Here is a 20,792-nt window from a genome sequence, read left to right as displayed (position 1 = left end):
TGCTCACAACTAAGATCAAAAATGTTTTGAAAATAGCTACTGCATGCTCAAGCCCACACAACAGGGCAGCACAGCTACAGGATTTGGAAGCCAACAGCACGCTAGGGTAAAGAGCCGTTAGTTCACTGACGCTCCCCATCCTTCTCTTCTCTTGCCATAAAGAGCAACAAAAGCAGAGCTCTACAGCCAAAGTTAAATGTTGTGAAAGACTGAACAGGATAAAACAGAAGACATTATTTTGAACTCTTCAGGAAGAAAACTGAATCATACTGTAACTTCTGCAGCAGCTTACAGGAGAGCAGAGAGGAAGCAAAAGGCTGGAGGAAGCTGAAAGCATGGGGAGGAGGTAGGAAGTAGAAGCTAAAATCATGGGGAAGGAGATGTCGCAAGGCCAGCGTTTGCTGCAAGTTAAAAGCAGCATGTTGCCAAATATTTTTCAGGTCATCAATATAGAGCTCACACATTTTGGGATATCTTCCTGTTCAGATGTGTGTTATCTTCAAGAATTTTGAAGTAAAATACCATCGCTTGCACAGGATTACAGAAACTTTCAAGTCAAAGTGGGGTTTCATCCTGTTACAAGCCTAAAAAAAGATTGGAGCTCTCAGTATTTTGCTCATCTTGAGGCTAGCCTGTTCAGTCCTGGTTTTTAAAGTCAGAAATGAGAAGGAAACAACCTGAATCAAGAATCATACCCTGAAAATACAAGCAGGAAAATAAATCTTGCTGAAACTAGAGCAAGACTACCGCGGTGTCTGAAGACGGGCAGCACTCCAGCAGCATCTCAGCGCATTTGCCTTTGGTTTGCTTGGCACAAGAATTAAGAGCTTTTAGAAAAAAAGAGGACGTACTTGCATCAAATCCATTTTTGCGCTTAACCACTACTCATGTTTTTCTTTTAAAGATAAAGAAAGGACTATCTAACACGTAAACTATCATGGGTAAACTGAAATAGATGACAAAGCAAAAGAACTACTGGGTAATGGAAAGAAGTTGACTGCTAGTTTAACATACAGCAGGAAAAAAGGACTAAGTGAATAAAAGTCAAGCCAAATTAATGACCTGTAAGATCTAAAAAGCAGCCAGGGAAGAAAACAGTGAACCCAAGTCTCTTCAAAAAAATTGGCCCAATAAATTCTCATTTACTTCATTTTTCAAGCAAGCATTTGTCATCACTACAGAAGCACATTCAGAATTAAATCAGGAACACAACTGTAAGAGAGTAGTGGGAGATAAAAGTTTGTTAAGAGCAGGAGTGAATAAGATAAGCAACAAGTGAATAAGGCAGAAGGAATGCTGCTTGAACCTGTTTAACAGCAAACATTTTTTTAGAGAACCAAATCGATAACATACAACCACCACTGCTGGAAGTCAAAGGGGAAACCAAACCATTTTTCCACTGGAGATAATATTAAGGAATTGAAAGACACTAAAGTGCTTTAAAGATATTCACAGCTTTTTGTAATGTTTTACTTTGAAACTAGGTACTGCTATACTCTATTTTCATGTCTCTAACGTGGATTACACCAGTGCTATTTCATTTTATTTGAGGCAGAGGACTAATGCAAACTCGTGCAGTTAGCGTAATTATCTAATTTGGATGACAGTACAAATGAGGAAAACACCTTTTTCATTAAGAGAATTGCAGTCAATGACCTTTTCCGCTGCAGGATCATCTAGACTAGAGCGTCTTTTTTTTTTTTTCTTCTTTAAATATACCACACTATATCAAAAAGCTGTCAAAAAAAAAAAAAATCTCATTTCCTCTTTTTCTGTTCTACTTTAATAGCATCCCTCGTGTATAAATTTCTCTGTTTAATGATCTGACAGTTCATTTCATTCACAGAATTTGTTTAAAAGTGTCAGGATCTCTCTTACACTTTTTTTGAAAATAAAGTGATTTTAAAATCAAATAAACCAAATCTGAAGATGCAGGAAAAGTATTTAAACTGCGTTTTTCTGAAATTAAATAACCATTTGCCCATTTTTAATTTAGAAACTACTATGAAGTTTAAAGAGCAACGCAAGTTTTCTCCCAATGGTTCAGTAACTTTTTAAATCTAATGTTAAGATTGGTTTTTGTATGAAAAACAAAACTGTATAGTACATTTTATATGCCACTGAGATACACCACTTGAAATTCATTTGGAAAAATCAACAAATCAAGAACTACGTATCAGAGGCCAATACAGAAGAGATGGAAAGGATTCTCTCACTCGTATGAAAACAGGAGAATGCATTAAGTGAATTAACCTTAGCTTCCCATGGAAATTGCATTTTGAAGCATGTTTTCCAGAAAAATTAAACACAGAGCCTGAACTACCAAGTTCTATTTTACAGTGACTATGCCTAAGTATTATTAGTTCTAGCTCTTTTCCTGTTGCATTTACAGGGAAAACTGGGTGTACTAATTATTTCTTTCTACCAGGATGTAATACATAATTACTTTGGCACAGATGAACAATGACAAAATTCAAAGTGGCGTAGAAGGTCAAGACATGAAGCATTTCGAAAGGAAGCTGATTGAGTTCCACGCTCTAATGTGGAGTTGTATCACTTCAAGTGGGAGAAAGTTTAGAAGACAGGGAACAAATAAATAAGAAATTTTACATAGGGGAAAAAAAAGCAAAATGTTTTCTTGTTTTATTTGCAAAACACAGTAAATTAAGTAATACAGCTGTAATACTGACAAATATCTGGAAAGTGTAACATTTTAAACCCTAAAGATATCAAAACATCTGATTTTTTTTTTCCTAGTTACAATCAACTAAAGTTTTACCTGATAAGTCACTAATGGAGGAAGAACCTTCTAAAAAGTAAATATAGTCATGTTACTGTATTTTAATATGATCTCAATTTCCAACAAATTAACTTCACTTCAAATAGGAGTATACTATTTTAATGAATGTATCTTTCTAAACTGAGCATCCATAGCAAAACAGAACAGAGCCATGCTATCACTCTGTCATTACTCAGAGGTCTTTTCAAGTTGCTAATTTTTAACTGCTTTTTTTTACATAGCACATTATAGAAACTCTAAGTGTAACTTCAGCATTCATACGCAAGTAACAAATACTTACATGAAGGAATAATGAACTGGGGTTCAGTATTACCAGCATATCCCAGCTTTGTATACCTATCAAGGCAAAAAAAGGTTAGGTTATAATATTTAATATCAGAAATACCGAAGATATTTCCCTTTTTTAAAGAACATCTCTCTTCCAACATCAGAAAGACCCACTAAATTTCCTTTTTAAAAAACAACAACAAAAAAAAAAAATGAAAAACCAAAAACCAGAGAACTTCTCTTTTTAAAAGAAAAAAAATGCTCTCTATCACAAATCAAACATCACTGCTAACTTCTACTCTAGTAAAAATTTTACTACCCAAAGTATGTAATTCAATTTACCGATGCTTAGGAGTATAATTTAGAGTCAGAGTAGTTCTTCCCTGCTCACCAGTTCACATTTCTATGGAAATATTTTCATCCAAACATTAGTAGTAGTAGAAGTGGTTTTGTAAATGCTAACTACAGGGGAAAAAATTCCCTTGCCCATGGACTCCCAACTGGGTGTTTCCCAGGATGTACTCTCATAGGTGGCAAGTACTGACAGCTGATAATGACAGCGCTAGCAAAAGAAATTTCATTTAAGAAATGGAAAATAGCCTTTAAAATATGTTTAATATGACTAAGGAAAGCAAGAGGAAAAAACTCCACACCTTCACACACCCAATTTCCAGAATGTGCTATGGATATATACATAATTTTCATTGTCTTGAGGTAAGAAAATTGAAGAAATTACCAATGTATTCACAAAAAATACCTACACAGCTCACAGTACCAAAACTATCCAGCTGCTAGGAATGTTGTTACAAAAGAGTTAACAACAGCATAGGCAAATTCTAAAACATGAATGCAGTGTGCATTTTCGTCTACAACAGTTACAGCCTACGCAGAAGTTTTTAACAAACACAGACATGACAAAGTTCTCATTTTCTTTACACAGCCAGACAGCTGTATGAGCTAAATTAGCACCATCAGCAAAAGCTTGAAACACTGTCGTAGCACCTCTACAATTTTCAGCACTTGGATACAAACCTGGAATATCTTAGGCAGTATAAAGCCATACTAACTTTAACAATCCATAAATTTATGTCAGTAACAGAGCAGAATGTCTGACAACAAATACAGTAAGAGGGTGGTTTTTACAGGGTAGAAGAGGAGTGCTGCTGCAGTAGGTTTTTGCTATGATGTTACTGATGCAGCGGTTCGTAACTTGCTCACGTGTCTGCTAACACCTACACAATTTCTATCACTGACATTACTTGCCCACATTAATGCTGGGCCAAGAGAAATGTACCCTCAAAAGGAAGGTATATTTCTCTCTAAATAACAGAGTGGTTAGCACAGGACATCACCCAACACCAAAAATGCTTTGCAAGAGAAGTACTTTTAAAGCTGTAAACTCGTCTGTTACACATTGCAACAGTTGGGAGTAACCACGCAAAAAAAAAAAAGTTGACTTCATATTGATCGACAGGAAATGTTTACTGAAAAAAAAAAAACTTCACAGGCAAAATAAGATAAATAATGGAAAAAAAAATAAATACCAGACAGAAATTCACACCTCATGAAGAGACCAGCATTATGCACTGTATGTGCTTGAAATCAGGACATGCAACTCAGATTTTGCAGATTCAAGTTAAAAATTTTTTTAATTTTACGAATTTTCTAGTTCCTAAAAGAAATACCATGACTTCCACAATCTGATGCTTCTATAATCTGTCTTGCAGAATAAAACTGTTCACTGTATCTATATTTTTAAGAGGTTTTTAGTTCTGCCAGAAAATTAATAAGAAAACCAGATTTTAAAGCTAAATCTACAGAGGAACTTTCAAGTCTGAAGGCTACATAAACCTACAGTTAGATCAGAAGTGTCTTAACAAGTAAGAAAACCCAAACTCTTTGATTATTAAACTCAGTATTTCAAAGAAAACAAAAGCTAAACTGTTGCAGGTAACAGGCTGTTTAGCTGCTTGTGGTGTGGGAGACTGCCCAGCACACGCGCACAGCCAACAGACTGAAAGAAAAAGTCAAATGAAAGATGCATTTTACATAAAAAAGATTGTATTCAGACATAAAATCAGCATATCTAAAAATACTAGGGTCTACTCAGCAAGAAGTCTTCTGACTCATGAAAAAAAAAAAAAAGTCCCTATTTAGGCTTCCAAGAAAAGGTAAAAAAGCCAAAACAAAAAAAAAAAAAAAAAAAAAAACAAACCACCCACCAAAAAACCCACATGGCTTCTGGTCTTTGAATATTAAAGCATTACAGTCATAAGTCTTCAATGTATTCTCCAACACATAACTTTACATCTCTAGTGTACCCAAGACTTCTTGCCACATCAAGAATGCCATCACCGCTTGCCCATCAGTCAGGGAAGGGACCCACTGCTACCTCCTGCACCTCAGACCTGCTCCTCCAGTGCATGCGAGCATGGAGCTGATGGCCTTTGGCAGTTCAGAGTTTTAAAATGTGGTACATGAGACAAAAAAGGTAAGTTAAAAAAAAATTAATAAAAGTTGATAAAAATCTTCAGTTCTCCAAATGCACAATCTAATACCAGTGAGGGTTTTTAGAAATTAACTTTTACAAAGTCGAGGCTTTATGCAGACTGATCAGATCACTATCATCCAAAGTAAATATTTAAATTGCATGGAAAAAAGGATACCATGGGCAAACTAGATTTCAAAAGTATACAGTTTCCACAAGCAGTTCATACAGAGTAAAGTGTGTCTGACTAATACTATGATTCACAGGGGAACAAGGCACACCCTGTCTTCTTCACAGCAGCAATCACTGCCACTACTGAAGAAAATCCTGATATTAAAGATATCATAAGGCAGCACCAACATTGGATCACAGTCTCGCAGTAAATCACAGCTCCTCTTGCTTGCTACATAGCACTGAAGAGCGGCAGGAGGGACCTCCATGGATGCAGGCAGGCATATGTCATTTAATGAGACATTAACTCAGCTTCCTCACACTGAATCTGGGGCACTCAGCAGTAAGAGAGCAAGGCACTATACAGATGAGTACAAAAGTATAAGCAGATTGCTATTAATATCCATAACACAGAACTGATTTACAAAATCCCATAGGTGAAAACCTGAATTCAACCTTCATCACTCAGATGTTTTATTTTATTTCTCCACATTCAGCTATCTGAAGTGTTTCTGTAGGCCTATTAGCTCATTTAATTAGAAAAGCAGAGGAAGAAAGAAAAGAAACAAAAAAACCAAACATGGCAAAAAATTGTTGGATAATCATGACCTTCAGATTTACTTTAGAAAATAATCTACAAAGTATCCAAACACAGCCCACAACGTCTTGATACATATGTGTGTGCAGATACGTAGAGAACCACATACATACACTTCCCCCCACACTATCTATCAATATACACATATATGGTGTTGATATTCCGAGTGACTTCTCTGCATCATCTTCTCCAAAAGGTAGTGGGGTCTTACGCACCATCCTCTGACCTACGGAGACGTAACGCTGTGATAAACAAAATTTTTTGTAGGGGACATTCGTACCACAAAAGGGGTGAGGGTAGCAACTACTGAAGGTTCCTTCTAAGCTAACTACTAATTCCCATCTTGACTATCAATGGAGAAATATCTTGAGTCACATCCACCTTAAACTGCAAAGCACCTCTGTACTGATCTGCCCGAGAGATCTCTGGAAGGATGGCCAGAAGGCTCTCCACAGTGTTCCGAACTGCACTACTGGGATTTCTTGTATGTGCTCTCTCACCTACAACAGACATTTCTGAGGCTAAGACGTGAAAGCAATGCCACTTGAAGGTTACTTACGTATTAGTCATGCAGACAGTTTTAAAGCCAAAAGGAAACAGCACTTAGGGTAAGAACTTCTAACAAGAATGTCATTAACAGAACCTCTGTCTGCAAACCACAAACCATGACCGTGTGCCTTTGCTCCACTTCTTTCCTGTCCACAGCAAATGTCATTCTGTATATATTCTGCCAAGTTATACACCCTAGTTCTAGCATAACTGAAATTTCAACAAAAGGGTGAGGAACAGGACAGACAACTCCTTTGCGGGCAATGCCATTTGTTTACCTGCTCTGAGAAGTACAACAGAAATGGGGTGGCCCAACACGAGTTGTATCCTTGACATTTTTCTGACAGCTCCATGCAAAGAACAAGTTAACCAAGTACAAGCAGAGTAGAGCACTAGAAGACAAATGTTACTTAATCTTCAACTTCTGTACAGCAAATCCTGGTTACAGCCTACCCCTCAGCTACTCCTAGTGACCTGGACTAAAAGCAATTTCATGCATAGAACACTTGTTTTTTTAAATGCACACAGAAACAGGAATAAGATGTATCTCCAATGCTAGTCCCACTGAAAAGACACAACGCAACTTTAAAAACAAACAAACAAAGAAGAACCACTTTCTGTGAAGAAGGAAGGGTAATGGGCATAGGAGTAACAAACCTGAAACTCTGGAAGGAAAGTCAGGACTAGGCTGAAATCAAAATGGTCTCTTTCTGATTTACCTTCAAAGGTGCATAAAGTTCAAAATACAAATATATATATATAATTTTTGAAGAGGGCTTTTTTTGTTGTTTTTGTTCATCAAATTGATGTCTCTTCATGACAGTTCTGAATTACTGTCCACCATGTGAGCCACAGCAATCCTTCTGTGCAAGCTCTCACTCAAAATCAAATCTCCATAAAGAGAAATAAGAAAAAAATTACAGTGAAAGTCATCCTGCCTCTTCTAAAAAAGACCCCAGCTCTAGCATCAGGTGCAAATTGGTTAAGCAGCAGCACCAGCAGTCCCTGAAGGAACTGATTAAATTAGGAAAATGGGACTTGTATTAATAAATTAGTTTACTCTCTCTTTTCAAACGTCCTTGATAAAACACAAGACAGCAAAAGACTTTTAAATGAGTCATGCCTTTCATATTTTTATATCTTTAGCTAAAACATATATACTGCCTTTTACACACCACTAGTTTGCATTTGTAATTAGCAACTGCTTCTGTCAAATCTTAAAACACTTGTTGATCAAAAGTGTTTTAAGTAATCAATAGTGAAAGCCAAAGAATTAGCTCTATAAGTGGAAAAAGCAGCCAAGATTAGAAGTGCTCTCAGACAAAGAATCTTTTTAAGCTGTAGATGAGATACATCAAGGGATGGTAAAAGGAGATATTTCAAAGACATATGGGACCCCTAGACACCAGATATGTTACAAAGCTGGCAGTCTGCAACCTTGGCCTTGGAATTAACTGCATTGTTGTGTATCTGAAACTATTTTCTTACAATATTTCCTCCGAAAAATATCAGTCCACTTGAACAAGAAATTTCACCTTGACAACAAATACTTCTTTGCCACGTACTATAACTGTCACAGTAAAACAAACCACAAGCAGATTGAAGTGGTATGCAATTTAAAAAGTGAGCTCAAAAGCAGCTTGAAAGAGAAATGCTTCTAACAAACATTTGTTTACTAAATAGGAAAAAAAAATCCACTCAAAAGTGTCTATATTTGTTTAGAATATTTATCCAGCACTGCTTTTTATCAGCAGCTACATCTACAACTCAAAGCACAGACAAGGCTTGCTAGTAAAACCTAGCTAAAACGGGTAGTGAAAATCCACAAAGTCATGGCCACAAATAGACAGACCAGAACCCTCCAGGTGTGTGACTAAGAGGAACATGGAGACAAGACCAGCTTGTGCTACACAGCATTCAGAATAAATTCACACATGGCGTAGTAAAAGTCTCCAGGTGACAGATTTTACATCAGCCAGAATCTACTTTCAGATTTGCTCTACAGTTACTTTCATCAAAATGTAAAAAAAAAAAAAAGAAAAAAAAAAGGTTATTTTCTCTTAAAAGTAACCAAGATAAGATGCATTTATTACCAAAAGACACCAGCTTATGACTGACTCATGAAAAATGTGTTTGAAAAATCAGCCTATATTTAAGTGTTTAAGACTAACAAAATCCAATTCAGGCATTCTAATGAGATTACCAAATTTTATTTATATTTGTAAAATCCTTTCCAAATATTTAATGCTGACGTGTACCTTAACACAGAAAATAAAGTTAGCTTTCCTTTGACTACATTTTCCTCAAAGCAAGAAGAGCAAACGGCTTTGGATATTATCTTTGCATAACGAAAGTAGTTTGTGTTGGCAAAAGCAGAATGCTCTCTTTTTACTTACTGCTTCCTTTGAGACTTCTAAACTAATTCATTTTAACAAGTGTCTTAACAGTGCCTCTGTGTTACACCACACCCACACAATACTAACCTATACTGCTAGGTTTTTTATAAATTTGTACTTAATTTTTATGCAAGTTTTCTGAGCATTTTCCACAGCCTGACTACTCCACATGGTATTTGCAAGTAACAAGGAAAGAATGCCTCAAAAGTCTGGAAGCTCGCATGACTAATTACTTAATAATATAATTTACTTACTATGAGGGGGAGATTAATTTGGCAACTTTCTAAATCATTTGCCCAAAATAAGCTGAACTTTGCATATACATTTATACGGAAGAAAAAACCCAAGAGAATATATTAACTGTACATAATTTTCAACAGATAAAACAAGGAGAGATCAATTGAATCAACAAATACATAATTTCCAAGAAAAAAAATCTTGCACTTGAGGAAATGAAATAGGCAAAATCCGAGTCATATGATGCAAAAAGAGCCATAGCTGATATAAACCTGACTTGGAAGTTTTTCCAAACAAATGCAATACAGTAGCTAAAACTGTAAAGTTATGCTACATTTTTTAAAAAGTTGAGCATTTGTGCCTACTATTCGCACAATTTCAGCACTTGAGAGCTCCAGCTTTGAAGCAAGAGCTGCTACACTGTCTCCCTCGTCACACCAGTCTGAGCAGGGGGAAAGATTAAACCAAAACAGACAGAGAGAGCACGGACAGGACAGAAGGAGCATACAGCAAGCACAGCAGGAGACTGTCTCAGCACACTTCCAGTCTGCCCAGTACAGTGCTTGCCACTTCAGCATTTCAGCAGGTAACCAAATGCTTTCCACGAAGAATAGGCTTGCATTAAAACACCAGGTTACATATTTATCACATTACACCATGCTTCTAACATATGATGGCTTCCAATTAGAAACAGTTGTCTTGTAGAAAAAAAATGCCTCACTAAGCTGTGGACAAAAACATACCACCGGATTTTGTTTAATATAAAAAGCAGGTCTCATTTAATAAGATCACAGAGATTCTGAAGTCTGACTGCAAATATGCAAGCAGGCATATTGTGAAACCTCTTGCAGATGATAAACAGCACGATAAATTTAAGGCAAGTCATGACAAATAAAATGCTAATACTCAAAAAAATAGATAAGTAAGAGATAATTCTTTAGTTGACGCAGTAACATTTGGATTCAATCATTGATAGCAGGGTACAATCAAGACAAAGTATCAAAAGACAACCTCCTGTCTGCATCTTGCTCTCTACAGACTGCATATGCCAAAACACATCCTGTGCACAGCTGCAAACGCTTGCAATGACCACAAGAGAATAATAAAGAGAGAAAAGGAAATCCCAGGGAAAAAAAAAAAAACCAAACAAAAAAAACCTAAATTAATCTAGAGTTTTTCCATGTCTAGTCTTAAAAATGCAAACTCATGATCAGAACAAAAATAACTGAATTATGTTATACCCTACATTAAGTCAGTGGATTAAATCATGACTTTTCCGATTTTGGATATGGTCTCTCCTGACCATAAATCAGTTGTCTCTCCTGACAACTGTTAAAAAAAAAAAAAAAAAAAAAAGAAAAAAGAAAAAAAAACTTTTTTCCATATTCCATTAAGGAATTATTTTGTTCACGCTTTCCATACTGAAAAACTACTTTGGGGATGACACAACATAGACAAAATTCATCCCAAAAGAGAATGTTTTCCTGAAGACTGGAACCCATGAAAGGCCAAGACAAGACATCCAAAAAAAAAAAAAAAAAAAAAGCAAGCAAGCAATACATCAGCACTAGCACTTGGAAAGGACAGATGATGGGATGATGGTTAAAAGAATCCTGCTATGGACTCTAACAAGTTTGCAATCAAATTGGTATTTTTAAGCATCTACCCAAGGATTATTTTTGTTAGATTACTACACCTAAGTATATTTATTTCAGTGACTAAAACAAACAAAAAATTATGAATTAAAGCAATAATGATTCCTTCTTCTATGCAGAGCAGAAAAGAACTTATTAATTTCATTGGGGGCAAACTGAAATATGTTTTTAGTTATTTTTGCCTTTGAATTTAATGTTTTCTCTTTAAAGTCTTTAAATTAATGTTTGTCCAAAATTAAAGTAAAATTTAAAAGTTTCTTTGAAATCGTCAAAGGCTTTTTGCATTTCCCAAAGAAAGTCTGCAATGATGAAACTAAATGTTGAAATATCATGTTGAAACTTTTAAATTGCACGAACTAAAAGACCAACTGCAAAGTTTCTTATATCTGCCAATAAAATTATACAGAGGCTGGATTACCACTAAGGAACTAGCACAGTACCTCTGAATGCACAGAAACTATTTTCATCTAATTTAAATGAGCAAATGTGCACCACACATGCAATCAACATACTTTCCGGGCAGAACCTTCAAGTGAGGTACCAAACAACAATCAAGAAACAAGAAGGAAACCTGCTCTGTCCCACCCAAGCACACCCACAATCCTACCTCACTACCAGGGACTACACTGGTTTCCACAGCTGCACAAGCTTCCCACGCACACACAAGTAGGAGCTCTGCTGTACAGAGAAGGTGGTTCATATATCATCAACTTTACAGATTCAGCCCATGGATGCCCTATACTCAGAAATTTTTTTATATGTATTTATATATAAACCATAAGTGAGGTGCAGGAGAAAAGAAAAGCAGAAACAGAAGGACTGGAAGGTGCCATGCATCTTGCATGGCTTCTGACACATATTCAAATAAAACATAACCTGATTCTTTTATATATAAACACACATATATATAAATTCCATTATGTATGTGTATAGGAAGAGATATATTCCTAACTGAATTCCTATTAATCCTAACTATGTGGTGCACCCTGTACATTTAGTGCTACAACACAGACTGTGATGTATTAAAATCATTTAAGAGACGCCACAAGTCGTCATGGGTCTTCAGAATTTATTTGCAATTATAAAAAAAATATATATATATACTTAAAAGCATTAAACCACAATTCTCAATCTTGCACAACTCCTTTTTCCATGTTAGGAATTAAGCATTTCACCCTCCCTCTCCAACCACTTCAGCTACTGGCAAGCAAAAGACACTCTTAAAATCCTGTAAGAGTATTTTTTCCATATTCCATTAAGGAATTATTTTGTTCACACTTTCCATACTGAAAAACTACTTTGGGGATGACACAACATAGACAAAATTCATCCCAAAAGAGAATGTTTTCCTGAAGACTGGAACCCATGAAAGGCCAAGACAAGACATCCAATCGAAATATTAACTGCAAGAACACAACAGTGCTGGAATACTTACACTAAATAGAAGTTATGATTTGAAAATCTGTGAAAGTAACCCATGTCTGGAATGTTAGGAAAGAAAAATTATTTCAAGTTCCAGTACGAGATACTAAAAAAGTTGCAGGGCAAACAAAATACAAGCTTTTACTTCCTCTTACCTTGTTTTTATAGCACTGGATTTCTCATCTCACATATCCTTGCTGCCTACTGAAGATTATTAGCTTTTCACGGATCTTTTACTTATTTCCACCACCAGGTCAAAACCCAGAACAGAAACAGAACAACACCATCCTGTCATAGCTTCTCACATCAGAGGACATTCAACTCAAATACTTCACTCTACTTAAGATCATTAAGCTATACAGGTGTCCCATGAAGATTAACTACAGAAGTAGGATTTGTAGAGAAGTCCCCCAATGCAAACCTTGCTCTACCGTGTACACCCCCCAGGCACTGTCCAGGATTTCGGCTTCTCTGCGATTTCATGTGCCCAAGTTTATCCTTCCTTCGTTTACAGCAAAACTGGTTATAGAAACTGAACAGCCAAGAAACTCTCAGAGACATGACCCATTCCAAAGAACAGTTTGTAACTCCATATCAAGAAAGTCTGGAAATCCTGAACAGCCTCAACTTTCCAGGTTCTCACCTCAGAGGGAACCCAGACTGCCGTGAGGTGTTCAAGGGACTCTCATGCTTCCACCACAAACAGCCAGTCTTTCTCCATTCAACCTTGAAACCTTTAATTTTCCTCTAGTATTCAGGAAAGAAGGAAAAAAAAAAAAAACCAAACACACCCATTTTTGTAATCTGTGTAAGGGAAGTGAAAAAGGGGCCTAGCTTAGCATATGACAGCAGACACAAGAAAGCAAGATGTGAGACAACACTTTTTTTTTTCCCATACAATCAAGTAAGCAATTTACTCAAGAGAAGGCTAACCAAAACACACGACCTTACTGACAAGACTCTGCAGCACATTGGAGAAGTTGGTCACCAACAACACTCAGGTATTGATTGGTAATGGATCCACCCAAGAGCCACGGGAAAACTGCACACAAGCCTACAGAAAAGGGAAAGTTCAGGTATAGAAAATACAAATACTCTTCTTCAAATCACTTTCACTGTTCTTATTTTGGAACCACAGCAGGCTGGTTTTTCCAAGCAACTCACGTACCCATGCCTCTAGGGCAGAGGCAGGCTTCCCATCCCACTCCCTCATGTCCTCTCCTTGCTCACGCAAGGTAAACCACAGGGTACCCCGCCGCGTATACCGTCTCTCTTGAGCAGGGAAACGTTTACTCCTAATAGCTGAAATATTGGCTAAAGAGCCATTAATTTGAACACTTGCAATTATCTGCCATCTCAAATGAGCTATTTCAGTGCTACAAAAGTTTATACTAAGGAAAAAAAAAAAAAAGCACTCACGTATTCACATAGAAAGACGTATCTAAAATCTCCTTGTCAACCTAATAAAGCTAAATTTTGACATGCGTAGGAAGAGCTTTTAATCATTACTTGCAGGCTGTGCTGTGCTCGCCTGTAGAACAGGCAGCAAGAACTACTCAAATATCCAAAAAGGCACAGAGCAAAAGACTGCAGCCTACTGAGAATAAAAAATGAGTATGAGTCTTTTTCTTTCTTCAGTGTGTTGTTCATATACTTTACGGAAATAATTCCATGTTAATTTTCTTCTTTTTGTATTTTTATTTTAAAATGCATGTAATCCTCAGATACGCCACAGTCTGAAGCATGTATCGTTCTCAGCATATATATACACTAAGGCAGTGAACATCATAAAAATCTACCAGTGTTTGAAGGATATGAAGAGAACAGCATGGGTGCTAATTCATAGCTCATTGTTGAGGGACACTGTGTCCATGTTTTGTGGAGAGAAGGGAAAAAAAGCAGCTCACAAGAGCCAAGTGTAATCTAATTCTGTATTAATATGGATGAAGACTTCCTGACAATAAGGTCTACAATATTGTTTTACAGATTTCCCAACAAAATAACAATACACTTGAAACTAAACCAGACAATGCTATCAATTACGGAAAGAAATAAACCTGGTTTTAACAACTGTATTAAACTGAGCTTTTCAGATTTTTTATTTCGATGCCTTTAACTTTATTATGTAATTAAGAGGACACTGCTTCAGACAAGTAGCTTTTTAAAACCACAATTAAGTATTTACTTGCTCTTATTAGGTATCCATTTTCTAGACATCAAGTCTGCTTAAGCAAAGAATGCAAATTTCAAGAGAATAAATCTAATACTGGAAGAATTTTTGCTGCACCCATAATGACTGCCATGTACTAACTTCACTCATTTGCCAGCTCCAGCTGTATGACATGTACTTGGATGATCCCTAAAAAGTTTGACTAACCTGTCAAAACCTCAAATGACAGGGATCACATGATCTCTCCAACCTCTTCTGTGCTTTTATCTCTTTATGCTTTCAAAGAAGTTCTTTAAATCTGTCTAATTTGTGCAGACTGATGCTGAAAAGCACAACTCTGCCACCTTTCTCGTCCATCTCTTTCCCCTCGATATTAGCTGGCAAAAATGAACACATTAAAAAAAAAAAAAAAAAACACTTGGATCAACAAACTGAACCTGTGGCTATACACACAAGACATGCAGGAAGACACCCTTAAGACCACTCCTACATCTGTCCTTTTGCTGATTAAGGTGAATTTTTCTTGGACTGTAAGTTAAACATCATCCTCTCCTTCTAAAAAAAGCCCTACTTATTGGAAAATCTGTGCACTTTTAAAGCCTTGCCTGTTCTAAACAGGGTAGTTCCTTTCAATTTCTCTGCATTGGTTTCATTTTCAAAACCTCTTTCTTTTCCTGTTTTCAGGGGCAATCTTTAATTTATCTGCTTTCTTTCCCTTTAGTAGTCAAGGCAGAACCCTAGGTGAGACCTCAGCCGATCCACACAGACCCCAAGGCTGACATAACTTATGTTTCAGTTGGGAGGGCTACACAATTTAAAAAAAAAAAGTTATGAGCATGATTATGCTATCACATCCCACTGCACTACTACCCGCTTGTTCCTTATTTATCTCAAGTATTAGATTTTTCCTTTGTAAATTCACCACTTTATACCTTTGTCTACTGAAATCAATGAATTCCAGCAACCCCAAAGCTCTATCATGTTCCAGTGCTAAAAATCTTTGCCCACAGTTTCCTGAAGAACTTCAGGGAAGAACAGTCTCAGACTATGAAGTGCATCAGAAAGGAAGAGCGTGAAGAACAGAACAGGCAGGGCTGTGTTAAAAAAAAAAAAAAAAAAAAATTACAGATGTACAATAAAACTATCTTAGAGAGATCTTTGAAGACTGGGGGGAAATAACTAAATAAAACAGAAGTGAGACTCGGCGAACATCATATACAAGAACATTACAGAGTATGCCCTGTGCACTGAAGTTGATTAATGGAGTACCCACACACAGATCTTCCCCAGGAAGATCTCTTTTAACACTCAGATCCCTTGGTGTACTTCTCACATTGAAAAAAACAAAGGTGTTTCTTACACAGCTATATGCAAGCATGTCATTCCTGCTTGGCATTGCTGAAAGCTCTAAGTGAATCTCTCCACTCCAGTGGTTACAACCTATATTTTGCAAACCTATAAAAGACATAATTACTGATTTTAATGGGACTACCTTCAATGCACAAACATGTGGGATGGGAAAAAACCTCCAGTAGCATGCGGCAGAGCATGTCACAGATCTTTTGTTTTGAAAGATAAACAGGGCATATGCACATCATGTTAAACTCACCTATATTTCCATTACACTCAGCTACACACTCTCATTCCCGCTGTGCTAACCTTCCTTCATTCCACAAAATTCAAGGTTTCAGTTCTTGTTCTAACTACAGGTATGACTCCTTTATACAACTGTTAAACATACAGACATTACAGACAGAATTTATTAATGTCCTGCACCAAATAGACTCCAGTAGAATATGAGCATGTGCTTTCAAATAACAAGTGCCTGGATTTCAAAAGTACACGCCCTTTCAGAGTATTGCAAATATCTGTACCTATACTGCAGTCACTGAGAAATTTCTTTGCTTATTTTTATCAAGACGGATGACAAGTGAAATAAAAACACGAGTTAAAGAATCAGCATGACATCAGCACTAGCCAAAGAGAAAGAGCATTGAAGAATATACCAATACTCTTCTTTCCAGTAAAAGCCTGATGCATAATGTCTAAAATGAAATATGTCATGCTTAAAATCACACCGCAGACAGCGGGTCACTGGGCGGTTTTCACTTCCTGAGCGTGTTCCTGCAAGCGGTACCATGCAACCCTTCCAGGTCGGCTTCCTGCAGACACCTCTACAGGCTTGCTCCCCAACCAAAGCCTCCAGGAGCCATGCCACAGCGGAAAAGGGAGTCTGAATCCCGAGGGCCTTCTCCCGAATCACTTTTTATGCCACATACCACTGGCACCGCATTCTCTTCATCACCTGATAGCTGCTACATAAAAAGAAGAGTTTCTGAAACGGATTTGGTTCAGGTTTGACACTGAAAACTGCCTTATAAGGTATAAAAGGCCGAAAGCAGGAAGAGGCTTTGACAAAACTAAGGAAGTTCCTCTGCGCTTGCTCGCTGGAGGGGGAGGGGTTTTTTTTTCTTCCACAGAGAGAAGTAACACAGAATAAATGACATTATCCACATATTAAAAAAAAAAAAAAAAATCAATAAATACACGAGAGTACACCCCCCCGCCGACGGCACCCGGTAGCGCGGTGACCCCTCTAAGCGAGGGCATTTCGGCAGCCGCAGGGTCCTTTTCCCCGCTCGGCACCGCCGGCTCCGGCAGCCGCACAGGGTTCCCCGCACCCCGGCAGGCACCGGCCGCAGAGCCAGAGGCGGCTGCTCCGAGCGGCCTCAGCCGGTGGGGAGAGCGACCGGCTACCGGAGGGGCGGCGGGGAAGCGGGGCCCCGCCGGGACACCCAGCCAAGGGCCCGACGGAGCGGACGAGGGGAGGGGAAAAGAAAGCAGCCGGCTGCTCCCCCCTCAACCCAGCCCGGCCCGGCCCTCCCGCTACCGGCACGGCAGCAGCTCGGGCGCGGCCGCCCAGCTCCGGCTTCGGCCCCGCCGCGAGCAGCGCGACCCCCGCCGCCATCTGCGGCAGCGGAACCCACCCAGCCCCGCCCCGGGCGGCACCGAGCTGTCAGCGGCCGCCGCTCACCCCGTGCCGCAGTCCACCACACAGGCCGGAAGCCGCCCTGCCATGCTCCTCGGTAGCGGCGGTGCTGGGGACGGCGGGCAGCCCTGGGCGCGCTCCGGCGGGGCTCGACGGCGGGGAGTGAGGGCACTTCCGCACGGCGGGCGCTCCCTCCCCCGCCCGCTCACTCGCAGGCGCGGCCCGGCGAGCCCAAGATGGCTGACCCGCCCCTCCCTGCGCGTAGCGGCGAGGGCGGGCGCGGCAACCCCAGCCCTTGCTGACGTCCGATCTCGCGGCCTCGCCTCTGCCAGGCGGCGCAAAGTGGAGCGGGCGGGAGGCTTCTAAGCCACCAGCTTCCCCGGCAGCCGCCGGTCTTCTCAGCAGCAGAATCTTAATGTGAAAATCTGAGAAAAGACGGCGCGAGGGGTTGCGTGGTGTGAGGAGGGTGCTGAAAATTACTTCCTGCAGGCCCTGCTGCTGAGGGGCTGAAAGCTCTCCCCAGAAACAGTGTCACGGACAGGTAGGAGGCCGCAACTCCTCATGGTGCTTGTTGGCGTTGCCAGACGCTACCTGGGCTGGTGAATGAAATGCCTGCTGGGGAAGGTACCAAATACTCCGCAGCACCAGCACCAGGCAGCCCAGCCTCCCTGAAAACCCAATTCCCCTCAGCCATCTTCCAAGGAAAGCCCCAAGCCCCTCTCACCCATAGACCTCCACAGGAGCACTGAACCTCGTCTGGCTGCAACCCCAGCCTGCCCTGGCGTTGCCATCTCCGTGCCATGCTCCCACGTAACTGGAGCAAACAAGCATGGCCCTGCCCCAATCGGCCATCTCAGCACACCTGCCAACAGGATCGGTGGCGTCCATCGCTTTTCAGGCTTAGCCATAGGCCTCCAACCTCTTTTTGAAATATTTTTGGTCCCAAACAGGGCAAGGGCACACACTGCTGGGCCTTTGGTGTTCAGGTGGACAAAGTAAAAAAAAATTGTTCAAGGGTTTGTTCTTTTCTTTCTCTCTCTTTCCACCTTTCACAGCCCTTCAGGGTTTGAAGGTCAGACTGTTGTGTCCATCAGGTCTAACCCAGGACTGCAGCCACACACTTAAAGTATTTTAATGTTTTAGCCGTTCTGGTATTGGAGCTTTCAGTCCTTTGCTTGCTGCTACCGCCTTGGCAATGTAAGGATGTGAGCATGGTGTAATCCCCTGTTATGCTGAAGACAAATTTGGCAGTCCATCAAAAGGAGTAATTGTCAGGGCTAGCCTGCACTAATGGGCCTTAATGGCCCTAATCAGCCTCACCCCTAGGGCCTCCACCCCACGCTCCGTGCCCGAGGGCACAGGAGACCCATTCAAGCGCAGCCCTGGGCCCCCAATTCTGGTCTGAGCTGTACTGTAGCTGTGTCTTGTCCTTGCCTTGCTTTATGGCTTGATATTAAGCTTGCCTTATGCCTATGGGCCTCCCTGGTTGCTATCACCACCCCTAGGTCTGATTTGCAGACTGACATCCTGGCTTGGCCTTGGCCCTGTTTCACCACCATGAACTTGTCTGATGATCTGGACTCTTGGTTGAGCCTGGCCACTATTTTGGGGACTGCCCACCTCACAGCAGCCATGTACTGTGGGACAGGCCCAGGCTGCTGAGGCCCCAGCCCTGCTGGCTGTGTTACCACAGGTGGCCCCATGCCCCTTAGGGAGCCACCAGCCCTCCAGGTATCCTCACAGTGATCTTGCTTTCTTATTCAAACATTGGTCCTCCTCACTTAGTTTAAGCTACCTCTAATTAATAGGCTCATTCCCTGAGTTTTCTGTAGGGTTAAACAAGAGTCAGTGCCAGTGCAAAGGAAGGGCTTGGTACATGCCCTTCAGGATGAGATAGGAGAGAGCAAAACCATCCCTTTTTGTAGCAGCAGCTAGACAGTTCAGTTGTGAAGTTCAAGCCACCATCTGGCTTCTGTGGGCTGCCAGATCTTCCTGAGGAACATAACCAAGGAAAGGAGATATTGAGAATGTTAACATTTGTGTTTTAATGTCAAAGCAAATTATGAATAGAACATTATGAGGCACTTTACAGATAATGAAAGGGATTTCTGCAAGATACTGTGTAGCCTGTGAGCTATGCTGTGCTAGAATATGAAAGATGAATATCTCTGAAAGCTTTTCAGAGAAAGTGCAAATAGCCCTTTTTAAAATGCACATTCCTGTGTGCATGCATAGGTACGTATTTATCTAAAATAAATACAGTTAGCATATAAAGCACCGTTTGGACTTTTCACTTTCCTCTTGGTTTTATTACCCGGTATTCAGGGTTATACATGCAGCAGGTTCAACGTTGCGTCTGGCAGATGGAGTCCTGGCTTAGTGCTCCCGTCGCGGGAGTTCATGTAACAACCCCAGAGGAGCGTGAGACAAGGGCCAAAAAAAACTGTGGCATGCAGAAAGCGTGGAGCTGGCAGGTCTTGTCCTGGCTGTACAGCTAATAGAGCCGGCACAGAGGGGATCAGCACCACCAAGTTCACATGCCCAGCTGTAGTGAGTTTTATACAGTGCAATCATTAGTGTACCATGGCTGACTGTTCTTTATTACCTAATATTTCCAAACAATGCTCCTGATTAGTCTAGCTAAGCTTTAATAGCAAAGTCAAAAGATGGATAGTAGAACTGCTCTAAAAGTATGCTGATGACTTTTTGCCAACAGAAGCATCACTTCACTATAAAATATTAAATCACACACACAAGCACTTACGGTAAAGCACGCTACAGAAAATATCCCATAGCTTCCTCCTTGTGACTACAAGTGTTCTCTGCAAAATGGTGGGACACTGAGCAGGGGAAAAAAATACTGCAGTTTATATGGAAAGTGAAACAAATCTTTTAAGTAACTCCATTGTGATCTCTTGCTATCAGTTTGTGTTCTTCCCGAGTCTGCATTAAGAATGACATTGAAAAACAGCAGTGCTGGTGCATTTTTCTTTACTGAATTACAGCAGAATTTACATGTGAGAAACAAAAAGCATAGGATTTCTCCCAAT

General features: G+C 39.9%; 1 protein-coding gene across 1 annotated transcript in view; it reads right to left on the bottom strand.

Moving 5' to 3' along the window:
- The window catches only part of ACTR3 (actin related protein 3), a 30,051-nt gene extending 12,075 nt beyond the window's left edge, over window positions 1–17,976 (bottom strand). Inside the window, exons 1-2 of the mRNA XM_086751004.1 lie at window positions 17,788–17,976; window positions 3,081–3,136 (exon numbers count right to left, since the gene is read on the bottom strand). Coding sequence (XP_086607130.1) covers window positions 3,081–3,136; window positions 17,788–17,831 — 100 coding nt within the window. The 5' untranslated portion in view covers window positions 17,832–17,976. The remainder of the gene's footprint in view (window positions 1–3,080; window positions 3,137–17,787) is intronic.
- Window positions 17,977–20,792: the final 2,816 nt, after the last annotated feature.

Source organism: Chlamydotis macqueenii, chromosome 6 (assembly GCF_036417535.1).
Source record: "Chlamydotis macqueenii isolate bChlMac1 chromosome 6, bChlMac1.mat, whole genome shotgun sequence".
Taxonomy (NCBI): domain Eukaryota; kingdom Metazoa; phylum Chordata; class Aves; order Otidiformes; family Otididae; genus Chlamydotis; species Chlamydotis macqueenii.
This window is presented reverse-complemented; position numbering and strand designations above follow the sequence as displayed.